Raw genomic sequence first — 23,694 nt, 5'->3', positions numbered from 1 at the left:
TTTATAATTGGACTAATTAGAGAAGGCCTTAACTGTACAGATCATTAAGAGGAGATTATTTTACCAACAATCTTAAAATGGCATGACAATTTCTTACTCTGGTGACAGTCTCCATCGATACTCTTTTCTTGTCTAGTTCAAGGTCAGTCCACTTTTTATATTGCTTCTCTGGTCTGTACTATCTCTTGGATGGCAGACCTGGCGTCTTTGTGAATGTCCTGCAGTACTGTCATCTTCCAGCAGTGCCTTCATGTGCTGTTGGAAACTCACACAAAGGGTTCCTCCCCTGCCCTACCTCAAAAAGCCCTATTCATATATGTAATTCTCTTAGTCTCCCAAATACAATTAACAAACACAAACAAGAATAACGGATCATTAGCGACTAGCTATGAGAAATCAGAGCTGCAGGATTGTGGTGGTGTGAATCTGTGAGGATTAAGCCATCACGCTGTGCTGATGTTCAGAAGCACTTTGGAGACAAGACGATCTTTTTGCTTTATTCCCCAGCATGGGGGAAAGGAGAGGATAAAGCTGATTTGTATCATCGTTCCGTCCAGTGCTTTGTCTTGCATTGATTGTGGAATGGGGAACACTGTACTGTACCTGTGTGACGTCAGTGATGGTCAAGCTTTGTGCAGAGAACCAGTGTAGAAATGGTAGTACTCATTGTCCATTCTCATAAATATATTGGCCTACAAGTCCATGTTATCTTCTAACTTTCTGAAGGTACAAGTTCTCTGACAGCTGCTGTTTAATTCGGGTGTTTTCTGTTAATGGTTTCTTTTCTCATTATTTCTGAAACCTGTCTGCTCTCCTACCAAACCCGTGAGATAGGACACATACAATTTAATCCTCACAGCACCAATACTTTGCTGTACCTTTAATGTGATGGTTAATATATATGAAAACTTTTATGTTCATGAATCTGTGAAGAGTTTATTTCATTAGGAAGCAGGTCTTTCCGACTCCTTAGAAGAAATGTATCTAGCTAGGAACCACAGATGACCCTTGGTAGGAAGGGGTAAACTTACTTTCTAGACTTGAAAAATGTCAAGATAGTGGAGTATGAAATTACAGTTAGGAGTTATCCTACTTTAGGTATCTACAGCATAGATGCTTATCTCTCATCTGGTCACCCTGGTTTCTTTTAATAGTCAAGAAGAGGAATTTGTGGAAAGCATACTCTCATGAGATACTCTTTCTCCTGCCTCTCCTCTCCTCACTGATGCTCTTTTCCTCTGTCAGCTTTCTGAGATGCTTGTCTTAAGTTTTGCTGGGTACAGATCACGAAGATTCAGAGGAAATCCTGAAAGTCCATTCAAATACTCTCAAACACACTTCATATAGACAATGAATCGCACACAAAATTCAAAGCCATAGGACTGAAGCAGTCTTCTCAGTTAAGAGTCCAGTCTTCTGCTGTCAAGGGCAAACACATTGTGTAAATCTTTATATAAATTTACCGAGCTCTATGGATAGATAAGTGAGGTTTCTTAATACTCCTAATGGGAGGCTACTCCAAAACTTTATTCCTTTGATCCTGGCAAATGATTTTTTTTTCCTTTTTAATTTCCAGCCAGAATTTATTCATGCTTGGCTTATGCCCATTTGTTCTTATGCCAGCATTATTCTCTTTAGCTTAAATAGCTGCTTTCCCTTCTCATTGTTAGTCTTTTTCATGAAATTGTGGGAAGCAATCATAGTCTTTTCAGCCTTTGCTGTGCTAGACAAATCAAGCTCTTCTCATTTCCTCAGATGCATAAGGTGCTTCATTCAAATTATATCAGCTGTTTTCTGCCACTCCAAATTCCTGCTTTCCTAGTCCTGGAAGAGTAGAGCACATGCAGTTCCATTGGAGCTCCTAATTTCTGCAGTTAAATTAGTTTTTCCTTATACTTGTTGGACACTTCTCACATGAGACATTTGAAGATCATTTGTTTTTATCAGTCTCAGAGCAAGTGATCAATCACTACAGTATCTTTTCTATCTAATAATGTTAGATCTTTGCTTTTGGTATCTTTGTTCCAAAGATTATGAAATGCAAAATATAATTAAAACAACAACAATAAAATGGAATCCCTTTTTTTCCTCTGAATTTTCAATATGCGGAAACCTCATAAGCCTAGCTTAAACTGTTTCTGGGATTTGGATCTGCGTCCTGGCTTGGAACCAAACCAAGGAGACTTTTGGTCTTTATCTCTCAGCAAAAAACTTCTAAAACCTATCTTCTTCCCATTGCAGAAAATAAGAGTCTGCTCCAGAAAATAAACACTACTTGTTGGTTTAAAAATGTAGCAGTTCCCAAGCCACCTTCTCTCATCCTTCTGTAATGGTGTCTTCAATTTCTCATCACCCAACTCCTGGTTCTCACTGCTCTTCTGTAGACGTCCACACCACAGCACCTTTGCAGGGAATTTCCTGCTCAGCCTCTGCAACTGCAGGATAGAAAAGAAGGTTTTAGGATGGTTATAAAGAGTCTAAGCAGTAAAAACATGAGGTGTGATCAATGGTGATGGACCAGCCAAGCTCTAACGGAGCCCTGCAGAATACACATAAAGTGAGAATTCTCGAGAGGTTTTTCATCTAGACAAATATAGGCAGATTTATAAGGAGGGGAAAAAAGTCCTGTCAACCACCAGGATAGCCCCATCCAAACTGAATTTATCTACTCCTGGGTGGGATTACCTACCTAGCTAACTAATTTTAGCAGGTTATTTTAACAAGTAATGCACTTCTTCCTCTCTCATTCTCCAAAACACTTGAATGCTTTCGGCTTGTACTGAAAGTATGTAAAGGCAACAAACACATAAATTCACTCTAGCATAAGAAAATACCAGGTTAGATGGTTAAAGGTTTGATACTACTGTAAGTAACTGAAGTCAGGGTATTAAGATGAAGAATTTCAAGCAGTCTTGCCTATAAATAGCTCCTCTGTAGTATATAAATATTAATATAGTGTATAAATACCAAAATACACACACACAAGCTTGCTCACACATACTCACACATGTTATATGCCCCTCCCAGCTGCAGAATACACATTTTAAAAGACTAAAATTCAACAAATATCTTTGTAAATGAAAAAAAATAATATTTCAGAAACTTTTAAAGGAGTTTTCCTTACCACCTTTGTTTCTTTTTCTATTTGGTCCCTATAAATCTGTCACTTGTTAGAAAAATAATACTAGAAAAATTCAGTTCACCATGAAACAACTCTTGGAGTGAAAAAGTGTTTCAGGATGACCTTTCCCTAGCGCAGGACATGCGATGACGCGCGGTGCTCTGCATGCCGTCTCAGCACTTCCCTGGGCAGCAGCAGTGCGTCATGCGGCCAGCCAGATGTTGCAGTGATGTACACCTCTTTGCCGTCGCATTGTAACACTTCAGGCCAGGCAGGATCAGCCCATCTCATTTGTTCAGTTTCACAAGCAAACCTGGCTTGCAAAGTGGCAGGCCTAAAGAAACTCAAAATTCATGGCAGGATTGCCCAACAGATGTATGAATAGAGAGGGCCTTAAAACAGGGCTCAGGAAGACTGAACTGTGTTCCTGGTATAATCAGTCCTGCTGAGTGACCTTGACAGTCACTTCAGTCCCTTGTACTTCAGTTTCATAAGCTGTAAAATGTCTCTTACATTTCTGATGGCTTTTTGGTAAAGATTTTTGAGCTATGCAGGTAGAAAAAAACCCAACAAACAGAACTGTATAAGTGAAGCAGCCTCCCTTACACCGCTGCTTACTGTGGGAATTGCTCTGCTATTTTCCTGGGGGGAAAGGACCGAAATCTCAGCAGGAGGTCATCAGATGAGAAAACCAAACCTCAGTGAGCAGACCAGGAGCTTGGTGTTCATACTCCCGTAAGTTTTATCACCTGTAAAAGAAAACGCCTGCCTCTGTGCCGGGCTCTCTGTAGTCACTGGGGAGAAACGGGTGTTTCCAAAGCTTCAGCTCATCAATGTGGGCATCTAACAAACACGTAATGGGAGACTTGTGCCACGGGACAGTCTGTTTCTCTGCTGACTACAGAGAGATTTGAAGGTATCTCTGTTATAGATTGATTATAATGGGATGAGATGAATGCCACCCAAAATGACTACAGTAGGGAAACTGGGGGGGTTCCAAATATTTTCTGCCTTCCTTTTCCAGCTGGCTTTGATTTCTTACCAGTTGGAGATCTCAGTACTGCTGAAAGCCAGCTGCTTTATCCCAGTGGGCGCTGGGAACTTTAACTCTGCGTGCAATTTAGGTAACCCCAAATATTGGTCTTACATAGCAAATCCTTGGAGAGCACGGTGGGGTTTACAACCAATGAAGCAGGAAAATCTCATTGCCTCCCTGAAGCTCACCATTCCCTCGGTCCAATTAGTGAGGCCGTACGTTGAGGACTTCCTGGGAGAGCCAGGAACAGCAGCCCATTTAGTTGGTCACCACCATTCTGATACCAAACTGGGACAGTTCACTCCAGGTGGGAAGACACCAAGTGGGAATGGAGAAATAAACTGAAGGCAAAGAGAAAAAGCTATTTAATTAGCCCCTTTCCAGGCTGTTTTGCTTTATCTTTCCAATGCGTGTGAATGTGTGGCTGTTTGCCTTGCAGAGGGATGCCCTGGTTTGTGTAACGGCAATGGCAGATGCACCCTGGACATGAACGGCTGGCACTGTGTCTGCCAGCTGGGCTGGAGAGGAGCGGGCTGCGATACTTCCATGGAGACAGCATGCGGTGATGGGAAAGACAACGATGGAGGTAGGACATGAGCACATGTGATATGTCAGGCTTCACAGAGCCTATAAACCTCGCACAGTGAACAGTCAGCTGGGCTTGATTCTGCAGGGCAGATTGTTTTTTGACAGCTGGTGGAGACAGGGAAGTCTGCCAAGCTGACTCAGCCAGAGTGGATTTGAATTCAGATGAAATGGATTTGGACTTGGGGTGCCAGGGCTGAAGAGGGACATTTGTTTATACTCAAATCAAGTCCATATACTAGAGAGCAGGCAGAGGCTGTGCACTCGTCCTATCACTCCACCCCAGCCGAGTGGCTCAGCAGTGACACGATGGGACCACCTCAGACAGCAAACGTCCCTGACTGTTTGAACTTTGGCCTCACTGCCTGAGGTTTTCATCGAGGCTCTCTGGTAGGTCACTACTGACTTGGGATGGATGTATTGCAGAAACTTAGAGGCTTCAGTGACTGATCCTCATGCCCACAAGCCATCCAATCTTTCTCAAGCCATGTTTTATTGATTACAGTTCCATATGTAATGATGTCAGGCATGTGAATAATAGCTCTGCGTAATGCAAACTTAATATTCAGAGTTATCTCATTACAAAGGAAACCCTGGTGCAGTGTGAAGGTTTGAATTAGAGGGCAGGAGATGAGATATTAAATTTAAGGCATAAGGGAGACTGCATAATTTGTTTTGTTGTCACTCAGCAAAAGGCTTTGTAAACCACAAGTCTGGGCCAGGACCCAGACTGTGAAGTGGAGACTGCATTTTGCAAGCCTCTGTTTTATCATATTCACAAGAACAGTATAGTTTAAAAAAAAATAAAAATAGCCAAGCCAAGACTGTGATTATCTGCTTCACAGCAACTGGGATTCTGATTGAATATTTAAAATATTGCTGCACATCTGGCATGGCAAATGAACCAAATTATCCCTTTAGAAAAGACTGAAAAATTTGGAGAACCATACAAAGAGTACACACTATAAAACAAAGGTCGCTTTTTGCCTGACACGAAACTGAGTATCACTGTATTCGTCTTTCCTATTTATAGCTGACACAGGGCAGCAATAAAGTTCATCGCATCAGATGTGTAAAAATATGACAAATAGAGCCAAGGATAATCCCAGTTTCCATGGAGAAAAATAACAAACAAACAAACACAAAATAAAAAAGGGTGAAGTTTTTGGAAAGAGAGGGAGGGAAAAGGAGTAACCCAGCCTAACACACAATGTAGACCACAAGTGTATAACATCAAAATAGAGCACGACCAGACTGAACATCTCCTCGTAGCTCCTGGCTGAAGATTCTAACCTTGTAGCTGGTTTACCCTCACCTTGAATTGATCCGTTTGTTGCCTCGCTAGCCTGCAGGACAGCAGATGTGGACGGGAAAGACAAAAGGCATCGGCATGTTTACAAGTTAGCGCACATCAGCTGCTAACTTGCATTTGGTGAACTTGTGTGGAGCAGTGGTGTACACAGCTAGAGCAGAGCAACTGATAGGTTGGAACACGTTGCTTTGTGACAGCTTATCCATGTGTCAGAGCCCACAGATGAGTGTTAACTTTAGTCTTGGTGCACTAAAAGAAAAAAATACATGTACATGTTGTACATTACAGTTTACAGATAATCCATCATATGCTATGCTATTCCTTTGATTTCGCTACATTACTGCTAAGGACTCTCCTCAGCTGGAAAGTGGAACAGGGGAATACATTTACCTTCTTGACTTGATTTTTATACATTTTTAGGGATCATTTTTTATTTGTGGGTTCAAATCTAGAATTTCAACCCACGAGATTTAGGGGCACCGGCAGTGGTGAAGTATTTCTGCTTTGAAGCCTGAGTTCCTTGTTTAGCACAAGGATTCAAATGTAGTTACGCGGACTTGTGAAGAAAGGCTGATTCTGGACCTATTTCCTAGTTTTTATGCTGATTTTTATAGCAAGGCAGATGCAGACATTTGTAGAATATCTAATAGAACAATTTAGGTTGCAAGGGACCTCCAACAGTTACCTAGTTCAACCCCCTGCTCAAAGCAGTTTTAATTACATCAGGTTGCTCAAGGCTGCATCTACTCAACTCTTGAACACCTCCAAGGATGGAGATTTCACCTTTCTGGGGAACCTGCTCCAGTATATGACCATCCTTATCGTAAACATTTTTTTCTCCTAATATCTAATCGTAATTTTCTGTGTTCCAACTTAATGACTGTTGCCTTTTGTCCAGGACCATCTGAGACATCCTAGAGTACCCCAGATGGCTTCTGGCTTTCCCTTCACAATAACTGGGATCTCTAGTAGAGCATTGACATATATATAGATATAGATAAAGAGATAGAGATAGAGATAGAGATAGAGATAGAGATAGAGATAGACATAGACATAGACATAGACATAGACATAGACATAGACATAGACAGAGAGAGAGAGAGAGATAATCTTGTGTGTGACATCTGCCCTTGGATTTCTCAGATATCCAAAGGCAACTCAAATAACACTACGCACCTGTGTTTAGAAGCAGAATTGAGCCCATGTTTGATGCAGCCACTTTGTCACCACAAACATTATACCTTGGGAAACTGCTGTGCTTCAAAGAGCGCTGAAGAGATGTAGGCCTGAACAGCCTCTTAAAAGAGCGTGTAGTATGTGTAAGAACATTATAGCTTCTTCCTCTTTTGGAATCCTGTCAAGATTCTCTGGAGTGATGCATGCTGGAGAAAGGTGGTTTATTTTGGTTCACCGTAAAGGGTTTCAGGGCTGTTGCAGAATTTGTCTTCATGTGCACGTGAGCGTAGGCAATGGAGATGGCAGTCCTTTCATGAAGCTTTACAAGTCAAACATCTGAGCTAGTCACTGCGGGTACCATCAATGGAGAGAAATAGATTTAGGGCATCATCTCTCTGAGCTATTTCAGATATCACCTCGTAGGGGCCCACATTTGGTCGGTGACCGCTGCCCTTCGAGTCATTTTCTGCTCAGAGCAACATCACTTGAAGCTCAGACACCACCGTGGGGCCATTCACACTAGGGGAAGGGTTCCGTCTGCCTGAGCTGGTTGGAAGCTGGTTCCCTAGCTGTGGTATGGACTGTCTGCTAATCAACATCCCTGCAGCCGGAAATCCCTCAGGATAATGGGAGCTGAAGTCAGAATCTTTGATTAGATCCCAGCCTACTCATACCCTGAGGGAGACGGGTACCAAATTACAGGGTGTGTTGGACTCTAAAATCTGAAGGCTGTTCCTGTAAACAATAACAAGCTAAGCAGAAGTCACCCAAAGAGAGGCACGGTGAAATGTAATCTCTGCTCGGGTGTCTTGGAGAGCAGTCCCCTCTCTGCGCACGAGTGTCATTTGTCAGAGCCGGCACTTAGGTTTCACAGCCAGGTCCCCTTTATTTACACTTTTAAAACACAAAGCCCGTCAACTTGAAAGGAGTTGTGGCAAGTAACTGAGAGCAGGTGATCATCCACTATCAGTCACAGAACAACAGTGCAGTGGCACAGCTTGAACAGGCTGGGTAAAAGGCTAGGATTTTACACATTTGACCTAAGAGGCTGACTGTATTACAACAAATGGGAGGTGTTTTCTTAAAAAAAAGCTGAGAAAAGCGGTTCTTGCCTCTCTTTGGCAGAAAATAACCTCTCTAATTCATGGCTGCAAAAACTCAGTACCTGAGAGTAGTCCTGTCTCACCCCACGCTGAATGCTCTGTCATGTGCTTGAAGAATAAGAAGTTCGAAGGTTTAAAAGACCAAGGAAATTATCTTCTGTGACAAGCCCTGGAAGTGGAGTTAATGACATTTGACAAAGCCTTGAGAAGAGGCTGATATTCTACAGGCTAAATGTGGACTTCACTGCATTTGTAGACTCCTCTGTTAGTTCCTCTGAGCAGAGTGTACAGGAAAAGTGGAGAGGGAGAGGACATTCTGCACAGTCTCACAGATATGCTATTGGGCAACGATGCTGTGTTAACCATTTTTGCACTAGAGGAGTCATGTAACTGGACAATTCCTTCCACATTGAGAGCCAGAGTTGGGCAATTCCCTATTTCACTGTCTGGATACACCACACTGTCCTGAAGCCATGAGAGAATTACAGATATTAAACTAAATCACTTTTTTTTTTTGGTTTGAAAGTTCTGTCTGATCAACACAATAACTTCACTTGAGGGCTTTTGTTATTGTTTTAGGCTTTTCCAGAGAAGCCAAGTAGGGTAAAGTTTTCTGGTTCTCTGGGAAGTAAAACTGACCTCATTTTTCATTTGCTTTGAGCAATTCCAGTTGCAAAACAGCTGCTGAACTGTGCCCAAAGTGAATCTACTTTACCTGTGAAAGGCAAAAGTCTTTCTCAGGTGAAAAACACATCTGGAATATAAGTGTTCCTAATATTATCTAACCCTTCATATTCATTAGAGGTTGATGTTCAGTTGTCCGCTGTTCTCTGCTGCCTCTTCCCAATGTAAGCACTTCCAACGGCTATATTAGTGATTACTGCAGGGTAGTTTAAATAGGTAGACAGGCAGATGGATAGACAGATAGATAATCTTCCCAGTCAAATAACATTGGCCTGTCCCAGCGTATATTGCACATCATTACACAGAAGTACAGCAACTTCATTTCTCTTACATGTCACCTGGTCAATGATCTTCCTTTGGGAGTGAAAAAAATAAACCATCCTGTTCTCTTTTCCTGCAAGAGCTGTAGTAGCAAAACCTCTGCCCCTCAGTTTATGTGACAGCTACGTGCAGTTCATTTAGCCTAGCGCGAGCACAGGGTTCCAGTGTACACGTTTTGCCTTTGCAAGTTCAGTCTGAGCTCCACCAGATGCTACCCAAGAGCTAACAGGTAGAGCAATCCTTACGCTTTCCTGCCCTCTGTCCTCCTGGGCCAGAACAACTCCCTATTTTCCAACCCTGGAGCAGCGAGCAGGTCAGAGCCACCAAGCCACCACACATGGGATTTTTCCCTTTCCTTGTAGCCCTGAGTATTAGTTATTGCTGCCACTAGAAACCAGCTCTCACTTCAGGGACAATGTCATTTAGGAATGGGTTTTCTGAGGCAAATCAGTGCTGTTTGTTTAACTGTACCATAGCCCGTTGGTGCAACTCCACAGAGTAATACGTCGTGTCTTGCTTGCCCATCCAAGGATCAGGTAGTGCTCATAGTAAGGTGGAGACGTGCATAATGCTTTGGGACAGCAGCATTTCAAATGCTTTGGCAAGAGAAATTTTGGCACTGCACACTGGCCTTCTTAACACCCATGTGTCCACCATCTGTTCACCACATGCCAAATCATGTGTTAGAGAGCTGGCAGGGGTCTGCATTGCTCTTTGCCAGTACACAGAGTTACACCTGAAGGTAGCATCAGGGTTCTAAAGGGAATTGTAAAGAATCCAGGAGAACCCCGGAATGCAATCCTTTGTCTTTGCAAATGCATGAGCTCTAGACAAGGTGGTGGGGTGTTTTCTGGTATTTTCTTTTTCTTTTTGCACACTGATATGAACCTTTACTTCATGCCTGCAAGGCTTTTATACCACAAGAAGACTGCCTCCTGGGCTTGGTGTGGGAGCTGTCTGCTTCCTTGAAACTATAAAAAATGATGCATTAATGTGCTAACTACATTTATGAAGGGAAGTGTTGAGATCTGAACGCACCTGGGAAAACAACCATCTTAAATTAGCATTTGCCGTCACAGATAGATCTAGTCAAACAACAGCATCGTCTTGGAGGAACCACAAAGCACTGCTAAAAAGTTGAAGAAGTCTGCTGTACCTGAAAAGATTGGCTAGCTGGTGTAATTTGTTGTTTTCTTCCTCTGTTTTATGATGACTGCTAATCAACCTTTCCTCTAGCAAGAGAACAGAATGACCGGTTCGCATTTTCAGGTTTCAGGTCTTTGCTGATGCTGTGTTGGATGGTGACACTTGGGTATCACTTGCTGACAGTTGTTAGCACTCGGGCTGTCAGGGGGGATGCAAACCCATGCATTACAGCATCAGGAGGGGGTACAAACCCATGCATTACAGCATCCAGAAGAGGTGTAGGTGGTGCCATTACAGCGGATGATGTGTTGTGAACTGAGGGTCTAGCAGTGGCTGTGGGTTGTCTTGACAGCTGGTACTTTTGATTTGTCCTTAGTGAAATGCCTTTGATTAACAGATTTAGAAAGAAACCATAAAAGCGTCCTCTGTGTTGAAAGAAACCTACCATTGTCTGCTGAAATGAGGGAAGTTACTCATGGGAAGGAGGCACTGCTGGTATATAAGAATTAAGAAAAGGTGACATCTTCAGAAAAGACAGGCTTGGACATGCATTTCATAAAGCACTTCTGCCCCTGAAAAGATGCTTAAACAGTGTTTGGGCCCTAAGCTCAAAGGAGAAATTCAGGAAAGCTCTACTGACCTGCTTTAGCACCTGAGACAAACTCTTGTCTACTCTGTGGGGCAGAAAGTCCCCTTAAAAGCCTTAAGGTTTCGCCACAAGTGTGCTCAGGGTGCACAGAGCACATGGCCACTTTCTCTTGACCAGGATTTGAGAAACCTGCCTGTATCCAAGTTACCTGAGACACCTTGCTGAGCTGTGCTGAGGTGATTGCTTGAATTGCCTTGGATCCAGTCCACAGAATATGTTTAGGGTGAACTATTAGCAGTAGCGTAACACTTGAGACACTTGCTAGGAAAGCGAGAGACCTTGGTGACAAAGATATTTCAGCTGCTGAGGCTGTGAACCCACTGTTCCCACAAAAATTTTCTAAGCTGCGAGTCCCTTTTTTTCTCAGAGGAATCGGTTTTGGAGAGGTGCTTTGGCTCCTGTAGGAAGCAATTTCTGGTGTGGTATTGCAGGCCCATTGATCAGGTTACGCAACATATACTTACGCCCTGTCTGAATGCTGGCTGCTCCTCTGCTCGGAAGGGCCCTCACGTACCTTGCTCAGCTTCATGAATTTCACTGCAAACATCACACTGCCTGATATCTGCGCTGCTTTGCTGCTGTGCAATGACTAAGTGTCCCTTCGTTAAAAGCCTGCCTGGAGAAAGGAAGAAACCCACAAAACCAGCCGCATCAACTGTATTCTCCAGAGCAACGATGAGCAGGGGGATGCTGTGAACTTGTAGACTCTAAACACATTATGATAGCTCTGGTTTGTGCCCAGCTAGTGGAGATTATCATGTGCTTTCTGTCACTTTCTCCTCCTGCTTCCATTCTTTTTCTTTTCAGATGTTTTTTTTAAGCAAGAACGTAGCTCTGGATTAGGATGCACTTTTTGCAGAGCGTTTCTGTAATGACTAGCACTGTGGAGCTCTGCTTCTGCACTAGAGATTGAGGATTCCTGTAATTCAAATACATGATCACTATTATGTATGACTATTATTTTGAACTTGCAAACACGTGCTGAGCACAGAGAAAGATGTGAGAGCTATTCCTTTCCCAGGCAGCCAGTAATCTAATTTAGCCAGGATACAACCAGTGAGAAGCTTGATTAGGCAAAATCAAAACAGAGCATGTGGGATAGAAAGAGCAAAGAGAACATTAAGAGCTAACGCGATCACAGGGGGTTGACAGTCACGTTGCTATTCTTCCTTATGTTTGTGTTTTGATTCCCTTTGATTCCTTACAGTGGGGCCAAAAGCTACAACTTTTTTGTTGAATAGGTAAAATTGGTGTCTACAAAGCACTAGAGTAAAACCTATTTATTCCCCAAATGCACTTGAAGTAAATTGAGTGCTGGTCCTCAACTCAGAGCAGAACACCGTTACTCCTGTAAACCTTCATCAGCACAAACATTCACAAAAACAATAACTTGTGTTTCGTGCAGAAGTACTGAGCCATTCCTTCTGTCTTTGTTTCACCGGAGTTTAGACTAGCTCTGGAAGGGTAAAACCTGATTTGCTCAAAGGTAAGGCTAACACTTTGTTAGCTTTACCTTTGAGCATCTGCATTTTAAACCCTCCCTATTCAAACTCTCCCAGTAATACAGCCAAAAGCACCACAGGACAAGACAGGCTGTCCCCACAAAAAGAGATAATGTTGCCTGGTGAATGGCACAGGAAGGAAAGTGAATGATAAGACCTGGATGAGGTGAGAGGTACAATTATTTGTATCAGTGCATGTTATGCTTTCATTGGGAATGGACATACTCCTGAAAGGCAATGGACTTTTATTGTTATTTCTCTTTCTAGTTTTGCTTTGCTTAGTACAGTTCCTCACAGAGACTCTTCCCACTGCAGGCAGTGGCAAAAAGTCTCAAGATCTTTAGCAGGAGCAACCCTTGAGTTTGTCTTGTACGCTCTCCCAGATTTACCCTAATAAGGCTCCTTAGGCTCACGTCCTCCCGATTGCCCACGTGCCTGGGTCTCCTGATGTGCATCATCCACAGGATGCTCTCTGCACAGGAGCGGGTCCATCCCTACCCATGGCCTGCCTGTTCCAGCCTGACACTTGACGTGCAGTACCTGACAGAATCAGCTTAAACACACAGTAACACCTCTGGCTGAAGGTTGTTTGCATTCTATTGTTGATGTTAGCATGACGGATTTTTGTTGCAGCATCCATAACTCTGTAGAAAAGCTAAGACACCGCCCGTTAAATCAGCCAACACAATTGTGGGGCCAGGAAAACTCACAGCTAATTTGAAATTTTAATAGCTCTTGGCTGATCTTGTTTACTGCAGAAGCAGTCTCTCAAAACCAGCCCTTTGCTTCTGTACAAAACTCTAATCCTTGACACCTTGTTGGCGCTGCACAGTGGTGGGTGAGGGACTTGGAAGCCAGACTGCTTGGGACTTGAGAGAGGAACAAGACTGCTGTGGGACTTGTGAGCACTTTGCAGCCAGCAAGTGCAGCGGCAACCCAAGGAACGCAGTGGTAGTAGCCCCGTTGCAGCTGAAGAGTAATTATTTTGTAGGATAGTAATGGCTGTGAGTGTGACAATTGTTTTTGTTCTGGGGAGGGAATATGTCATGCTTATCTCATCATAGTTTAAAAGTAAGCCAAGAGACCTGCCTCTCCTAATAAGCAGTGGTGTTCCATAGGCACACAGTTTTTCCTGTCAGGCAGTGGCTCGTTGTGTGCTTTAGGATCTCAATCAATTCCTACCAAAGCAGGCTTTCAGGGAAGCTGGAAGGTCTGGACGTGAAGGCTTACAGGTGAGGAAGACAGTCACAAAACCCCTTTAGTTACTCGTTGCCTGTCCCATCCTGCATGCTCAGGTGGAAAGGAACATGTCTTGTTTAACCAACCACCCGGCACATGTGGTGCTCACCATACCGACCATGTTTCTCTTCTAACACACCTGGAATGGGTTCAGTTTATTGTTTGGATTTTTGGAGAAGAAAATGACATTTGGCTTTGGTCCTGCAACTCCTTCTCAGTAAATAGCAAAGATAGTGATCCCTCTGTCCACCTGAAGCTCTGGTGGGCAGGTAAAGCAAGACACAGCCTTGAGTCCTCCACAAAGACCCCAGTAGTTCCCGATTTTCAAAACTTCTGGTTGGTTTGTATTTTGGTTGGTCGTATTATTTTGCATGCTATTTAAACACCATAACTGTAGAGGAATTATAGAGGAATGGAGGCAGGTTAATGAACATTGATAATATACAGCTGTGGGCTGGCTTCAGGGGCGGTGGGTTGGCTGATGTGGATGATGTGCAGCTGTGGCTGGTTCCTGCTAAGTAGTTAAATAGCTCATAGGGGTATGGAAGAGGAGCACTGGATGGAGAGAGACACAGAAGAAGCAGAGGGAGGAGGGAGAATGCCCCAGATGTAGATGAGATAAGGAGAGGTCCTGGGAGAAGCAGGGGGCACAGATGAAGAGGGGCTGGCTGGAGAAGGAACCTGGAGCAGGAAGAATCCAGATGCAGCAGAGTTGAGAAGTGGGTGGACTGGCCTAAGAGGATGAAGCATCACAGAGAGTAGATGAACTGTTGAAACCTTGTGGGGATTGGTGGCTGTGCTGGGGCAAGGTGTGGGAACTAGTTATTGAAGTTAACCTGGTGTGGGGTGGTAAAAGCCTTGTTGCAGCCAGCTAGTTTTGATAGAGCTGTGACACATAAAGGGCCCAATTTTCAGAAAGTGATGGGTCATGAGGAGTGTTTAGAAGCCAGGTTATTTTAGGTCACCTTAAATTTGGTATCCAGGTGACTATTTATAGAAAATAAATTATGATACTGAGTATCTCCTGAAACTCCAGAGTGAAGTCAGCATTCAGATCCAGTGTAGCTGTCCTGGTAGATACAGTGAGAGTGTTTAGAGTTGGTTAATATCAAGTGTTTTCCAGCTGGTATTAAGCAAGTGTCATGCTTGTTAGGTCCAGGTCCTGCTCCAAGAGAGCACAGATAGTTCAATCCCTTCCTTAGAGCAATGCTCGCATGGAGAACAGGCTGAAAATGCATTGCAGCTACAAGGCTTTAATGAGAACTGTTGTTATTTCATTGGGTTGTGCTGGCACTGCGGAGCCCTTTGGGACTGGAACAGATGTTTTGTGAACAGAAAATAAAAAGACAGTCTCTGCTCCCAGAGAGTTAACAGTCTGAGGTAGTGTTTTGAGGAGCTCAATGATGGGATTGGTGGGTTTGCAATCTTTAAAATGAGACAGACTGTCTTTCTAAGAACAGTTTTCCAACTCCACCCACAAGATATGAGCTAGAGGCAGTAATCCCAAAGTACAGCTCACTGTCTAGTGATATACGGCGTACAGGTTATCTGACCAAAGTGGACTTGGTCCCCTAAAAAGTAGTATTGGCTGAATAAACTGGAGCTGCTTTTGCCTCAGTGGTGGAAAAGGAATGTTTTCTGCTGAGCCCAGTTCTTTCTCCTTTGTGTCTGTCCCTCTCTGTAGGGAATGAGACAGGAGTCACAAGATGAGCTCCACAGGTCCCATCTAGTCTTTCTTACTCTATGGTTACATGAGTCTTAGTGGAAGATGCAAACTGTTGATCAGATTACTTATCAGATGTGGCAGTGTCTTGCCAATGGCTCCCTCTTCACAAAGGCAGTGATTTGATTCACTCCATAACTCTGAGAATGTGAAAGGTATTTATTTCATGGCTTTGGACAAAGAAGGTGTGATGGAAGAGCTGTATTTTTGGCAGGACTGCCAAAAGGACACACATGTATATATAAGATGCATAAAATATCTCAAAGATGTAAAAATTCTCATTACATGGAAATAATAAGAAACATGAGAGATGGCTTGAAATCTGGCTCAGTGGTAGATCTCTGAATTAATTTGTTAATTGAAAGGCATCCATGAGTGAAACTGTTTCTGATGGGATCCCTTGGAACTGGTTGTTGTATCCGACCCTATTCAGTATTTTCATCATGGTCTCAGAATACAGTTTAAATGTCCCCTGGTAAAATTTAGGTCACCTGAAGCTGGATATGATGGTAAGTAGGATACACAGAGATCACTGATACAGATTGATCTGACTCACATCACTACAAGGTCACAATCAAACAAAATGTGTCTTAATGCAGCAAAATGCAAGATAATACCCCAGGGAACAAAGAAAGCATGTTGTATTGATGGGTTGGGAGACTCTTGAAAAGCAATGACTTGGAACAGGACCTAAGGTCACAGGAGATAACTGTCTGAACATGAGTTCTCAGTGCAAGGCTGTTGCTATAAGGCTACTGTGAACCTTAGAAGTACAGAAACCCAAAAGCTGGGAAGTTGTCTGTCTTCTGTACTTAATATTGCTGCCACAGTTCTGTGTCCAGTGTTGGTGCCCTTGCATAATAAAAGATGTGAGATTACTGGAAAGAAATCAAAGGATGCCACACAACTGGAAAAAAAATATAAATAAATCCAGTGGCTGGAAGATAAACTTTGCAATGGGAAGTTTAATCTTCTTCAGCTATTAAGAGAAAAGTTTTGGAATGGATTGTTGCTCTGTGTGGAGGGACTTGCACATGGAAAAGACATCTGAGCATGCAGGGCAGAAGGAAATATTGGTAGCCTTGCAGACAAAGGGAAAACAAGTTCCACTGGTGGGATATTGGAGTTAGACAAATTCAGCCTTGAAATAAGATGCAGTTTCCTAGCAGTAATTAAGCATTTGAATAGCTTGCCGGAAGAAGTGAGGCACTCACTGTAATCGGCTGTCTTTGATATATGAGATATCTTTCTAAAAGACAGGCTTTAATCCAGTTCTGGGGGGAAAAGAAATGAACAGCCTGTGTATATAAGAGGTCAGACAAGCTGATCTTAGTAGCCTCTTTGACCTTAAAGCACATGAATTGCTGTAATCCCTCTACGCAAGGCTTTAAACCTTGCATGTAGATAATTCAGCAACACGTTTGTTCTACGAAGTTCCATGGTGATATCACAGCTATACGTAGAATAAGGGAGCTGCCACTTCTTAAAACCAAGAGTTGCATAAATGTGTCCATAATGAAGAACTTACTGTGCTGCATATTAGTGCACTGGGAGCTACCAGAGTCATGAATCCATGCACAGACCATGGGTCTCTGTGGCTTTGTTGCTGCAGAACATGGGATGCAGAAGCCACTGATCCCATGTTCACCTTCCTGTGTTACCTCAGTCTGAAAACTTCGCAGCGAGTTCTAAGGAAAATTCACCATTATGCTTTATAAATTTCAAAAGTGTTTTGTGTTATGACTTCATACTGTTCTGTGGTATCGTACCTTGCTATATTTTCCTTTGCTGCTGGTGCTGGCATCCCACATTTATTTTGGTCTATTTGGACCATCAAAGCATGAGTTTTGTTTTGCTTTGATTTTATTTTGCATTAATCCATGCAGCTGCCTGAACGCCTTGCTCTTCCATGGGTCAGGAGCTTCTTGCAAACGTCACTTTATCTTCTCTTTTCTAATGGATCCAGTGAAAGATCCCAGGGCATGAGAAGTCATAGCTATGTACAATTTCATTGTATCTTCTTACCATTCACTGTAGGGCATCACTTGGATCATTTGCAGACCATACAATTAAAAAAAAACCAAACAACAACAACAAAAAAAAACCCACAAGAAAATAATATTCAGATGGTGAAATCACTGTTTATAATTTGGTTGATAGCTTAACTCTTGGTGGTTCTACATGGCACAGACAGAAATGGCCTTTACGTTTTCTAAGCTAAAGTAATGCTTTGCCTTGGTATTGATATTAGAGGGAGCTGAGCAGCTAAACCCTGTTTCAACTCTTGAGGACCTTAATGACTTCCAGATGTCAGTGACAAACCTCTCTGGTGTAATCACCCTCAACTTATTCCACAGAGGCCTGAAGCATGTTAGTTGAAAGCCTTACCTGCAGGTGAGTCCTCAGCATTCCCACCTGTACAAAGCATTGTCCTGTGCATCTGTTCTTCAAACATTTATCTACAGTTTCCTGCAAAGACAATGCTTCCTTGCTGTCTTGCAGCTTCAGGTCCCAAAACGCATTTCTGATGCCTGGAATAGACAGGATAATGAAGAGGTATGGTACAGCTGGTTTGCTGTTCTCTCAGCAGAGTGTCTGTAGCCTTAGAAAACATTATTAATGTGTGGGAGAAAATGACATCATTTTATCTTGCTTGAAATGGTAGTCGATATAGTAACAGGGCTGGTTTATTGTTTCTTTTCCATTTCTTCTTTTTCTTCTAGTAGGTAGCTATGGATAAGCGTGTTACATCTATGCAGGTCTTTATTCTGTAAACAGTCTCTCAAACTGCATCTGAGATTTGACCTTCCAGAATCCTACTGGCCTAATCATCTGCAGCAAGTCATTTTTTTAATGGGAAAATAAAACATAATTAGTTCTTTTTCATTATCACTAGTCATCAAGAGAAAAGGCAGATGGGTAGGTTTTGTGCCTGAGCTGAAAATTTTTGTGGCAATTTTGCAAGGAGTTATAAAGATGGAGAGATATCAGAACAGACAGAGGTAAAGATAATGGATGGGAATTTCAAAAGCGTTTTTGCTAGTCTAACGCTGCTCCCATTATCATTAACGGCAGGTGCAGAGCACTTGTGAAAATGACTCAGTGTGTGTGTGCGTGCATGTCTATGCGGAGCAGGTACTCGTTGCACTTTGACCTACATGTAGACTGGAAGCTCTGGGAATGTGGAACAGGCTTTTTGTTCGGTTTTCTGCGTGCGGGTAACAACATGAAATGATGTCGCCAGTGATGTTTTATGGCACTAAAATTTTCCAAGAACAGAACAGGTATAACTCAACAGAATCTGAGTCCGTGACGTGTAAGCCATCATAAGTACTAGAGCAATAATAGCAGATCAGATTCTCATCCTATTTATATTGCAGTAAATTCAAAGTAATGCCAATAAGATTAGTGAAAGGACTTCTAATTCATACTGGTATAACTGGGATGAAACTGAAGCTCACAATCTGTAATGACAAACTGCCTTGGTTTAAGTTACTGTTTCTTTGAAATAAAAAATACATCATCCTGACAACTCCAAATCTCATCCCACTTCACGAGAGACCCTACCTCTCAGGAGAGTGTTGCTCTCCAAGCACGTTCATTTCTTGCCTCTATGCTGAAATCATTAGTAGGATGCTAGCTGTAAAGGTGGTTTCTCTGATATATAGAGCTCCCAGCAACTACACTGAGACCAACCACTCATTCCACATAGGTCTTTGAACAGCCATCACATGGTAATAATTTTCATTCACTGTCAAACTGTCTTGCTTGAACTGATGAGTTGGAAGTGAAGGGCTCCATATCCCATTACCCCAGAACAAAAATATCCAGTTCCCTTATCTGATTTAAAGATCCATCTGTACTACATGCTAACAACTTTTATTTCTAAATGTGATGCTTCGTGAAACCTCTTCTGAGCTTTTTTTGTATTTCCTTTCCTGTCACCGCTGTTTTACTAACCTGTTTGCAATGAACAGTGGCATCTCGAAATGAACTGGGGAATGTGGCTACGGTGGTGGGAGGGGAAGTGGTACTCTCTGCATTTGATGACAGATATGCAAACCCTCTTTTTACTAGAGTACGTTTGGCAAGCTTTTCTCATGTGTGTCCACCGCTATTATTGTTGTTATTATTAATTTAGTGGTGCTGAAAGTACAAGATTTATAGCCTGAGAATTTGAGGTCATCTGTTACTCTGTTAGTCTGCATGGAATAGATGTGACAAAAGGCCAAAAGAGTTTACACTTTCCCTGCAAAATCTCCCTTACTTTCTCACCTGTCTAGCCAGAGTGTTTAGCGGGTTGCATGTATAGATCTCTCTGTAGCCGTGGTAGGTACCAAGGCTTTATTCACTATTTAGTCCTGCTGAATGTGACTCTGATAGCCACATTTGGTATGATGCAATGTGCCTGTGATTTGCACAGGGAGCAGGACCAGCGTACAAAAGTCATTTATATATTGACAGGAAAAAACACACCTTTTCGGGCTCTGGAGTTATCTGAGTGACTGAGATGTGAAATGGTATATCCCAGAATTAACTTCAAAGATGCTTTCTTTTAGGGTCTGATCTCATATGTATGTGTGGTTTTTCATATATTACTTATTAATGCATATTCATGTTACACGTCAGTGCATATTTGAGGTTCTTTATTGTGGCTTTAAGAGAACATGCCTTCCTCTATATAGGTGTAAATTCACGTTTCTCTGTTCTGTGCACTGGAGAGTGATCTTGCACCCTGAAGTCTACAACACTTTATGTTACCATTGCTCTAATATCTTCCTTACGCTTCTGCAGATGGCCTGGTGGACTGCATGGACCCAGACTGCTGCTTGCAGCCACTGTGCCATGTCAATGCGCTGTGCCTGGGCTCCCCGGACCCCCTGGACATCATCCAGGAGACGCAAGCCCCCATCTCCCAGCAGAGCTTGCATTCATTCTATGATCGGATCAAGTTCCTGATTGGCAAGGACAGCACTCATGTCATCCCTGGAGACAATCCTTTTGAAGGAGGGTAGGTGAATTTTGGTTTTGATTCAGTAAAAGGTAAAGCATAAGCCACTTGGCCATTTTAAGATGGGGAATGGCAGCAAGATGCAGAACATGGAAATTGTCTAGGGGAAGTAGATATCTGGAGAATTTTGTGGCTGATGTATTTCTGCTGACTGTCTCCTCCTTTGCAATGTCCTGCCAGCCGGTAAGACAAGATACTTCTCTCCCAACACATACTGGCAGTTGCATCTTTCCTGCCTTATTTCAAGAAGTGAAAGCCATCTGTTCAGCAGGGTGCCTCTAGTTCAAGTGACTGACATTTTCCAGAAGTGTCTCGTAAACAGCAGTGTCAGACCTTCCGCTGATGGAGCCAAAAGAGACGGAAACTAGAATGGTATTTACAATCTATAGTGTGACTTTTAGAGACTTCTAAAGATCTGAAGAACATCTTACAGCCTAGGGAGGACTAGGAGAGTGATTTCCAATATAAACAATCAACTTGAATATAGATTGGTTTTAATACTTAGACATTCTTTATCGCTGGAATCATCATCAAGAGGCAGGAACAGGCAAAGCAATCTTACACGGCTCACTTCTGTGACTGCATCTCAGCCATTTGTTTAAGTACGTGCCTGGCTGTGAGGGGAGGACATCCCTTTAAAATCATAGGCTTGCAACAGGGCACTCTAATACATACCCTGCAGTGTCAGATTCTTAGATCATCCGGCGTCTGCCATGAATGTTGCCTTTCAGAAGTGGTGACCCTGAGCCAAGAGGTGGTTCTCAACACTTAGGTTTGGACTCTGTTGAATTCCACTCGGTCATTAACTGCTTGCTTTCAGTTTTCCCAGACACAGCAGTGAATAGGTTGGGACTGAATATATACAACCCTCCTGTCTGTGTGGGTGTTTATTTCAGCACTTGCCTCTCAACAAGCCTCTCAGGCCCTTCTGGGTCTGACCTAATGCGCTTCCATTAAGGGACATTGGCAGCGTTCCTTGGGTACCACCTCCCATATATTGCCATCTCCGGTGGTCTACAGGCTGACCTCAGACGTGAACCACTTCAGAGAACACCAGTGTCAGGGAGTTAGCCTGATGTGATAGCTTCCCTGATTTGTCTTGCTGCCAAGCCCTTCAGGGTCCAAAAAAGCTGACAACTGTGATTCAGATTAAGGCCAAACACTCATTATGTTGCAAACTGCTGTACTTCATCAGCATTCTGAAGATTGCAGGTTCTGGGTACTGCACAGTTCAAACGCTGAACTAAATGTTAGCAGAGTGAATTCTCTGCTGTCAGTTGTTGTGATTTGTTGCTGTAAAATCAGGTTTTGGAATATAAAATAGATTATACTCACAATTTAATTTTTCTGATGTATTTAGGATTGCAGTTCCTCAGCTGAGCTTGCAGTCGGAAACCTTTCCACAGAAGACTCTGGTATCAGGTCCATGTGTATCGATTCTGATAAGTAGAGAGTTTTGGTAGACACGTGTCTGTGTTTTATGAACTTTTCCATACAACTAAAGAACTGCAGGAATCTCCATACATATGTGATAAAAACAAAATAAAAAATTGCAGCTTCTCTTTAAAGGCTGCTTGCATTCAGCAGCACACAGAGGTGGGGGAAAATAATGGGAATTTCTTATTTATACAGTGAATTTGCTTATGGGAGTGCCTGCAGAGGACCAGCAGAAAGACTGTGTCATTTAGGGTCACATAAACTCCTACAGGAGTTACATGTGTTTCATAGATCTTATGATAGGTCTCTACGTAGGAAGGAATTACTAACCGTCTGTAAACGTCCTGCTAAAGGAAGATTTGGGATTCAAAAGGAGCATCTGCTAGCAGAAATGTTTATCTGGCATATAGATTACTAGAGTGAAGGAATGCAAAGATTCAAATCAATAGGAAGGGTTTTAATGATTGCTTTTCATTAACTGCAGTGGAACTAATAAATGGGGCTCTTTGTTCCATTTAAGTTAACACGAAGAATTATACACAGATAGCGATGATTTATGAGGTTGCCATTCTTAAAATATCAGCGTAGGGTGTGTATAACTAGATATGGTCTTACAGGCACGTCACCTCAAGCTGTGGTTGTATTGCATCTCTCAAGTTAAATATCTTGACTCATCACGAGAACAGCTGCAAATAACAGTGAAGGACCACAACAGAAGGTATATTTTCCCCTGAGACAGCACCACAACACAAGTCCAGGCTTACCGGTCTGTTGTGTTGCTAAAAATGCCATTACGCTTTTGGGATCTTAAAAGACACCAAGTGTTCCTGTTAATTCTTAAAGATCCTATAGATCTGGATAAACTCAACCATTGCAAGTGTTTTCTGCTTACTTGAACTTATCTTTGTAGTTTCAATTGTCTGTTTTCACCCCCTGGAATGCTAAACCTTTAAACAGCTGTCCCTTCTCACCCTGGAAATGGCAGTGCTTCAGCAGTGGTCAGAGTGGCTGCTCCATGGAGGAGCATGGGCTGGGACCATCTAGGACCCAGTGAGGCTGGGCAGACAAGCCTGGCTGCATCTGCATGTGTGGATATGCCCTTTCTTCAGCAGCATTCTCACTGTTGAATGTCCTCCAGTCGCTTTTACAACAGACAGGCGCTAAGATCCTTCTTATCCATGGAACTGCTCAGTCTCTCCGTGAAGGTCACAGCAGCAGCTGGGGGCAAGGTGAACCATTTTCATCTTCCCTTCCAGCTGCCGGCTTAATAGCTTGTCCAACAGGAGAGAGGGCAGGAAATCTTTTTGTTCTGAAGGAGGGCTCCAGCACCCTGCCTTAGGACAACTCTCCCCCTTCCATTGCTGCTGCTGCAAGTCATTAAGCTGTTTCTCCTTCCTGGTGTAGATCAGGACTGTAGAATGCTGGGCATGGAACGTCCTGTATCTTTCTGTTCCAGCACTGTCATCCTCATGGGGTAGGATTGGAGCTGGAGCCATGCCACTTGCTCTGAGCAGTCCCCCATGAGCAGGCAACACTGGGGTGAAGGAGACCTCTGTGTCCTGCAGAGACACCTGTGGCACAGGCTCACTCATCGTTCAGGTCAGGAGCCGCAGCCTACTCCTCAGGTCTTTATCAGGTCATGACTGGCT

The 23,694-nt window shown here is 43.0% G+C and overlaps 1 protein-coding gene across 6 annotated transcripts in view; it reads left to right on the top strand.

Annotated features, from left to right (window-relative positions):
• TENM4 (teneurin transmembrane protein 4) overlaps positions 1-23,694 on the top strand; it is a 358,763-nt gene that overhangs the window by 234,507 nt on the left and 100,562 nt on the right. For all 6 annotated transcript variants that reach the window (XM_040584319.1, XM_040584315.1, XM_040584317.1 and 3 more), the window contains 2 exons: positions 4,597-4,743; positions 20,392-20,608. In XM_040584319.1, the coding sequence (XP_040440253.1) occupies positions 4,597-4,743; positions 20,392-20,608 (364 nt within the window). The remainder of the gene's footprint in view (positions 1-4,596; positions 4,744-20,391; positions 20,609-23,694) is intronic.

Source organism: Falco naumanni, chromosome 2 (genome assembly GCF_017639655.2).
Source record: "Falco naumanni isolate bFalNau1 chromosome 2, bFalNau1.pat, whole genome shotgun sequence".
Taxonomy (NCBI): domain Eukaryota; kingdom Metazoa; phylum Chordata; class Aves; order Falconiformes; family Falconidae; genus Falco; species Falco naumanni.
This window is presented reverse-complemented; position numbering and strand designations above follow the sequence as displayed.